The 7,435-nt window shown below is 49.6% G+C and overlaps 3 protein-coding genes and 1 long non-coding RNA gene across 7 annotated transcripts in view; 1 reads left to right on the forward strand and 3 right to left on the reverse strand.

Moving 5' to 3' along the window:
• The window catches only part of LOC123972032 (putative protein CRIPAK), a 1,283-nt gene extending 704 nt beyond the window's left edge, over positions 1-579 (reverse strand). Inside the window, exon 1 of the mRNA XM_046051242.1 lies at positions 144-579. Coding sequence (XP_045907198.1) covers positions 144-424 — 281 coding nt within the window. The 5' untranslated portion in view covers positions 425-579. The remainder of the gene's footprint in view (positions 1-143) is intronic.
• The window catches only part of cdyl (chromodomain protein, Y-like), a 6,517-nt gene extending 2,073 nt beyond the window's left edge, over positions 1-4,444 (reverse strand). Inside the window, exons 1-6 of one of the 3 annotated variants that reach the window (XM_046051204.1) lie at positions 4,224-4,444; positions 2,723-3,461; positions 2,352-2,605; positions 2,056-2,228; positions 1,764-1,974; positions 606-749 (exon numbers count right to left, since the gene is read on the reverse strand). In XM_046051204.1, the coding sequence (XP_045907160.1) occupies positions 606-749; positions 1,764-1,974; positions 2,056-2,228; positions 2,352-2,605; positions 2,723-3,461; positions 4,224-4,247 (1,545 nt within the window). In that variant the 5' untranslated portion in view covers positions 4,248-4,444. The other 2 variants (XM_046051206.1, XM_046051205.1) reach the window with 2 other exon arrangements.
• A 399-nt stretch (positions 4,445-4,843) lies between these two features.
• On the forward strand, positions 4,844-7,089 carry LOC123972050. The gene is made up of 3 exons (XR_006825352.1): positions 4,844-5,780; positions 5,981-6,126; positions 6,286-7,089. It is a non-coding gene; the product is annotated as an uncharacterized LOC123972050 (long non-coding RNA).
• Positions 6,253-7,435, reverse strand: part of LOC123972020 (protein disulfide-isomerase TMX3-like) — a 19,694-nt gene continuing 18,511 nt past the window's right edge. For both annotated transcript variants that reach the window (XM_046051214.1, XM_046051213.1), the window contains exons 14-16: positions 6,795-6,924; positions 6,633-6,701; positions 6,253-6,546 (exon numbers count right to left, since the gene is read on the reverse strand). In XM_046051214.1, coding sequence (XP_045907170.1) covers positions 6,358-6,546; positions 6,633-6,701; positions 6,795-6,924 — 388 coding nt within the window. In that variant the 3' untranslated portion in view covers positions 6,253-6,357. The remainder of the gene's footprint in view (positions 6,547-6,632; positions 6,702-6,794; positions 6,925-7,435) is intronic.

Here is a 7,435-nt window from a genome sequence, read left to right on the forward strand (position 1 = left end):
TGTGCCGAGGACACGACGACGTGACGCCACGTGTGCCGAGGACACGACGACGTGACGCCACGTGTGCCGAGGACACGACGACGTGACGCCACGTGTGCAGAGGACACGACGACGTGACGCCACATTTGCAGACGCCGCGACGCCACGTGTGCCGAGAACATGACGACGTGACGCCACGTGTGCCGAGAACATGACGACGTGACGCCACGTGTGCCGAGAACATGACGACGTGACGCCACGTGTGCCGAGGACATGACGACATGACGCCACGTGTGCAGAGGACATGACGCCACATTTGCAGACGCCGCGACGCCACGTGTGCCGAGAACATGACGCCGCGACGCCACGTGTGCCGAGAACATGACGCCGCGACGCCACGTGTGCCAAGAACATGACGCCGCGACGCCACGTGTGCCAAGAACATGACGCCGCGACGCCACGTGTGCCAAGAACATGACGCCGCGACGCCACGTGTGCCAAGAACATGACGCCGCGACGCCACGTGTGGTTACTAACTACCCCTGGTGTGTGTGTGTGTGTGTGTGTGTGTGTGTGTGTGTGTGTGTGTGTGTGTGTGTGTGTGTGTGCGCGCGTGAGAGACTGACCACTGAGTCGACCATCACCAGCTCTTTGATTCGCAGCATCACTTCCTGTGTGAAGGTTCCCGGCCAGAGAACCTGAGACACCAAACCTTTAGAACACGCCTCCTGCGCCGTCAACTTCCTGCAGCTCAGCAGCAGCTCGTTAGCCTGGAACAGAACAGAACGCTTTAACTTAGCCTGGAACGGAACAGAACGCTTTAACTTAGCCTGGAACAGAACAGAATGCTTTAACTTAGCCTGGAACGGAACAGAATGCTTTAGCTTAGCCTGGAACGGAACAGAATGCTTTAGCTTAGCCTGGAACGGAACAGAATGCTTTAACTTAGCCTGGAACGGAACAGAATGCTTTAACTTAGACTGGAACGGAACAGAATGCTTTAACTTAGATTGGAACGGAACAGAATGGAATGCTTTAACTTAGACTGGAACGGAACAGAATGCTTTAACTTAGACTGGAACGGAACAGAATGCTTTAACTTAGACTGGAACGGAACAGAATGCTTTAACTTAGACTGGAACGGAACAGAATGCTTTAACTTAGACTGGAACAGAACAGAATGCTTTAACTTAGACTGGAAGAATGCTTTAGCTTAGCCTGGAAGAATGCTTTAGCTTAGCCTGGAACGGAACAGAATGCTTTAGCTTAGCCTGGAACGGAACAGAATGCTTTAGCTTAGCCTGGAACGGAACAGAATGCTTTAGCTTAGCCTGGAACGGAACAGAATGCTTTAACTTAGACTGGAACGGAACAGAATGCTTTAACTTAGACTGGAACAGAACAGAATGCTTTAACTTAGACTGGAACAGAACAGAATGCTTTAACTTAGACTGGAACAGAACAGAATGCTTTAACTTAACCTGGAACGGAACAGAATGCTTTAACTTAACCTGGAACGGAACAGAATGCTTTAGCTTAGCCTGGAACGGAACAGAATGCTTTAACTTAGACTGGAACAGAACAGAATGCTTTAACTTAGACTGGAAGAATGCTTTAGCTTAGCCTGGAACAGAACAGAATGCTTTAGCTTAGCCTGGAACGGAACAGAATGCTTTAGCTTAGCCTGGAACAGAACAGAATGCTTTAACTTAACCTGGAACGGAACAGAATGCTTTAGCTTAGCCTGGAACGGAATGCTTTAACGTTCTAAGTGGTGTACTGACCGAGGCGAGGCCCATGATGCGGGGGAAGGTGAAGGAAGAGCAGGCGTCTGGCGTCTGGCCGTAAGACGTGTAAGGCGTCTGGAACCAGGCCTTCTCATTGGCCCACACCACATCACAGAGCGGCAGGATGGCGGCGCCGAGGCCGAGCGCCGGCCCATTCACCGCCGCCACGATCGGCTTCCTGAACTGGATGAAGGTGTTGACGAAGGTCCTGAGGAGAGGAGACAAGGGTCAGAGGTCAGCGCTTACCAACTGATGACATCAGACAGGGCGGCCATGAGCGAGGCGTTACCTGATGGTTTCGGCCATCTTGATGCTCTCTTTCTTCCTGTCGTCCGTCAGGCGTCTGATGAAATACAGGAAGTCGAGACCGCAGCAGAAGACGCTGCCGACGGCGCCAAGTAACACCAGCTTACTGTCATCTGATGCTGCTGTCGCCATGGCGCTCTGGATCTCCTTCATCACCTGACGAGGGTGAAGAGGGACGGTAGAGTCTGTGGTTACTGTTGCTATCATCATTTCTGTTATTTTATTCATATCATTGATCAGTTCCACGTGGCGCTGCACCTGAGGGGGGCGTGGCCTCACCTCGGGGTTGAGCGTGTTGTTCTCTGAGCTCTTGGTGGACAGCAGGATGTGGGTGAAGCCGTCTTGTTTCTTCACCACGATGTCGCGGTAACGGTAAGCGCTCTCCGTCTGTCGAACGCTGAACCTCAGACGTTTGTCGAAAGCAGAACGTTCCTCCAGACGCCGTTTCCCCGTCACACTGGTCGCCCCGGCAACAGCACTCTGCACACCTGACATCCCGTTGGCAGCGACACCCTCCCTCAACGCAGAGTTACCTGGAGGAGACGCTGGTGAGCACTAGACTTACAGGGTCACCTGGACTGTGGTCTCACCTGTTCCCTGCTGATCCTGGGTTCAGATTTAGTGAAATGCTGTATGACCTTTGACCTTACCTGTTCCGCCAAGGAAGCGCATGGCAGCAGGTGTGACGGGCAGCCGGGGCGGGGGCAGGGGGTTTTGGCAGCGGGGTCTGGTCCCCATGCGGGCCCTCTCCTCTCCGGGTCCCAGCTGGACTCCTGCAGGTTTCTCCAGCAGGGCGACCTCAGGTGGGACCAGGTGGGCCTCCTGAGCTCCGGCCTCCAGGCTGTGAGCCGCCTCACTGGGAGACTCCTCCGAGTCCAGACGGCTGTTCATCGGACTCTTAGGAACCAGGATCTTGATGCCGGTCTTGGACAGGTCCACGCTGCGGCGTGCCGAGCCGGCCAGGGACCCCGACATCTGACCGCTGCTGAACCTGCCGGCCGGCAGGGGCTGCTGGGGGCTGACGTAGGCGGGGCGGGTCAGTCCGGCTGGGGGCAGGTGAGCCGGGCCGAGAGCAGGTCTCAGCTGATCAGAGTCTCCGGTTAAACCTCCGCTGCTGATGTCACTGCGAGCGCCGGCGGGCGGAGGCCTGCAGGGCGGTCTGTGGGCGGGGCTGCAGTGGTGGCTGGGCGAGCTGCGGGTGGAGCGCAGTAAGGTGGTGTCTCTCTGTCGCTCAGAGAACTGACGGTTGAAGTCGTGGACGTAGATCATGCAGGTGGACAGGTGACTCTCAGGCTCCCACGTGTCCCCCTCTGAGCTGTAGCCTCGCCACCTGACCAGGTACTCCACCTTCCCCTTCTTATTCTTCCTCTTGTCCACGATCCTCTCCACCTGCAGGGGGAAACGCCATCTTTACATGACTCATTACCATCAGTGTGTTGGTCACATTCTGACTGTGTTAATAAAGTTTATTCAGCAGAGACGGCGCGAGGTCGTTTCTCCAACCTGTCCGTCTCAAGCTGACGGATCAATGATGCAACAAATCAGGAAGTTCAGACACAGCTTTAGAAAATCCAAGCACCTTCACTGGGCTGCTGCGATGGATCAGCTGTCCGTCACAAAGACCTGAACACCTTAACAACAAACTGTGCTGCTGATGACGTAATGCTCAGAGATGATCAATAAACCCATTCCTGTCCTACTTTACACCCGTTTATTGATCACCACAGGAGGAAGCCTTCTGATCGACCAGCTGATACTTTGCTTTTCATTGATTAATAACTTCAGAGAGAACTGATGACGTAACGAGTTTGTGTTGATCGATCAGTTTTCTGATGAATAGTCTGACCTACGTCACTGTGATCTGAGGTTATTGATTAGCAGAGTGATCGGTTCTTCACTTTATGGACTCTGACACACATGCTAACTCTCCTGCACTGTAATGCTAGCCTGAGCTAACGCCGAGCTAACGCTAAGCTACCTAACTGGGTCTGTAGTTGGTACCGGGGCCCGAACCCTCCGGCTGCGGACTCGGACTCGCGCTCGCGAGTCCCCTAGTCTCTAAAGAACCACTTTACGTCACTTTCTGTCGCTCGGCTGCTCACTTTGTAAAGTTAGCTCTGCCGTTAGCATGTTAGCATTAGCTCGCGTCACCTCGTAGAACTCTTCCGTAGCCATGGAGACAGAGCGCGTGCACGAGCAGCTTCCAGAAGCTTCTTCACTCGAGCGGCACCATGAGAAGAACCCGAAGGTGCGGGTCCAACTGGTTCTGGGGTCCGCAGGTCCGGTACCGGGACGGGGACGGAGTTTAGCACAGTTAACTAGCTGTTAGCTGTTAGCTTCACGGAAACATCCGCTCTGCCTCACCTCCAAAATAAGAGCCCGCGAGGCCGCTGGCTCTTATTTTTTCCACAGGTGTCATTTCCCAGGGGGCCCCCCCGGGCCCCCGGGGACAGGTCCCCTTAACTTTCTTAAAATGTTCCAAAAAAACAGCTACAAGAAAAGTGAACTAACAAATAAAACGTTTAATTAGACAACAAGAAAGCTTGAAGTTTAAAAGAAACAAATTGTCCAAAAAAAGGAACTTCAGCTAAAAGACGAGCTGCATTATGTTCTATTTCTATATTTTATTGGTCCCCACCTTTCCTTTACATACATAAAACCACGACATAATCTTTATTTCTTTCACTTTAAAGGCTGATTTTTGCTCCTGAGTGAAAGTTAATGTGGTTTCAAACTTTTCTTTCTGCTCAGAACAAACACTTGATGCCAAACACCAGATCAATAATCTGAGGCAGAACATTCAGAACTAATCTGATCAAATCTGTTTTACTCAAATCTGATTTTAAAGGATTTAAGAGGTTAATGAATGTTTAAATTAATGGATGTAAAATTTTATGGTATTTTAATTGATTGTGAGGTTTTATAGGTAAAACCCATTCAAGTGGACCAAATGACCTGAAACAGAAGAACAGAATATTTGTCCAAACGTAAACTGAACTAAAAATAAACTTTATTTGCACTTTTTATCCAGGAAACGCTGTTCAAAGACGTGACTTCATATAATGAGCATCAAAAACAGATGGCTGCCTTCGTTAAGTTAAAACAAGGTGGAGAATGAACCCGTAAAGTATAACACAGCATTTTAAAGGAAGGAGTCAGCTGCGATCCTCTCCGTCACCTGCAGAGGAGCAGCGGGGTGTCGAGGTGGGACGAGGTGTTCCCGACATTTACACTCAAACTATCTCATAACTTTGCCTCAGCTGTCTACAGGAACCTCTCTGATCCAGAACCCTCTCAGTCTTTAGGGTTAGCTTCAAACACAGAGCGCTTTTCACACCTCTGATGCTGAAACACTATCCATGTTTAAACACTGAGTCCAGAATGTGACCACGCTGATGAGGGGTTTCATGTTGGGGAAGTCCAGCTGATCCTTTTTCTTACTGATATGAATTAGATCTTGTGATTTGATTTGACAGCCTTTATTGTCCATGTGCAGTTAAAACACACCATGAAATAAACAAATAAACAGAAGACATGAACACATTTAACAAACAATAGATGTTATCAACATAGAGTGAAGTTACCATGAGCCACAGAGCTGTGTGTCCGTCAGTCCTGCATCGGAGGACACGTGCAACAGAAACCAGGCCTACAGCTCGGAGACTCCTGCTGGAACAGAGAGGAACAAGACGTACAGGACACAGGCTGGTAATCATGGCAGCTGTCAGAGCTGCTCAGGTCTCAGCTAAAACATGACATGCTAATTATTTTCAGTTTTCAGATCATTAACCAACAAAGGTTTGTTAGCCAATGATCTGACAGTTGGATCTGTGGGCTTTGGATCTGTAGTTGCAGGCTTCCTGCTGCTCAATGTGGATGCTGCTGCTGTGTGTTCTCTTTCCTCCCAGGTTCTGCTCGACATTTCTACCTGCTAAAAGAGTTTTTCCTCGCCTTTGTGACCAAATGCTGCTCATGACGGGATCTGTTGGGTCTGACTGTGTGGAGGACTCTACTCTATAAAACGTGGATCAGTTTCTGTAGAGCGATAGTGAAGGTCAGTGTGGGCGTCTTGCCCTCTTGGCAGTGCCTGACTAGCTTAACTCTCTCTGTTTATTTCTGTAAAGTTGCTCTTTGAATCCCTGGTTTCTGTTGCAGTTATTAAAACAGAGGTGAAGCGGTAAACTGTGTGTACTGTTTTTATTTTATTTCACAGAAAAAGGTCAGAGATGATGCTGTTGTGATGGACACTGAGGTTTTCTGGATCTGGTCTTCCTCCTGATCCTCATCAGTCTGACTTTTTGTCGGTGCGTTTCTTGCGGCTCTGCATTGATGGTGCCAACAGTGGAATGGCCTCACCATCATCATCAATCAGTGTGGGTCGGGCAAAACAGCAGAGGTAGACGAAGGTGGAGATGAAGATGAGCGGGATGCTGACCAGGAGGCAGGCGAACAGCGGAGCCTCGCTGAACAGTGGCTGGACGGACAGACAGAGGACGGAGAGGTCAGAGGTCACTGAGACAAACACTCAGGTGTAAACCAGAAACAGGACTGAAAACTTACCGTCAGCGTGACTTTGGCGTCGTAAATTAAACGTCTGATGCGCTGGGCGATGTCGTTTCCTCCCTGTCTCTGAGAAGTGAAACAAAGATTGATCAGAAATAATTAAACAGAGCTGGTGAAGCTCTCCTTTGTCCTCCGGGTGACTCTGGAGTCCGGACTCACCTGGATACTGCCATCCAAAACCCCTTTCAGGAAGTCCAGTAGGTGATGTTCTGACTGCACAGCGCTAGGTGGCAGGAAGTAGCCATCATTGGACAGGTTAACCACAATGAAGGACGGCACAGTCACCTCCCTGACAAGAACAAACCAAACAGAAACACATTAACAACTACACCCATTTGTGACTAGAGACATTACCGACTAGACCATTTGTGACTTGTCTCTGTACTGGTTTTATTAGATCTTAGTGCTGCATTTGATACCATTGACCATCAGATCCTATTGCAGAGACTGGAATATTTCATTGGCATTAAAGGAACCGCTCTAAGATGGTTTAAGTCCTATTTATCAGATCGATTTCAGTTTGTACATGTTAACGATGAGTCCTCCATGCACGCCAAAGTTAGTCATGGAGTTCCACAAGGATCTGTCCTCGGACCAATCCTCTTCACTTTATATATGCTTCCTTTAGGCAATATTATCAGGAAATATTCCATAAGCTTTCATTGTTATGCAGATGATACTCAGTTATATCTATCGATCAAACCAGATGAAACTCATCAGTTAGCTAAACTTCAAATGTGCCTTCAGGATGTTAAAACCTGGATGACCTGTAATTTTCTAATGTTAAACTCAGATAAAAC

The sequence above is a fragment of the Micropterus dolomieu genome, linkage group LG06 (genome assembly GCF_021292245.1).
Source record: "Micropterus dolomieu isolate WLL.071019.BEF.003 ecotype Adirondacks linkage group LG06, ASM2129224v1, whole genome shotgun sequence".
NCBI classification, from domain to species: Eukaryota; Metazoa; Chordata; class Actinopteri; order Centrarchiformes; family Centrarchidae; genus Micropterus; species Micropterus dolomieu.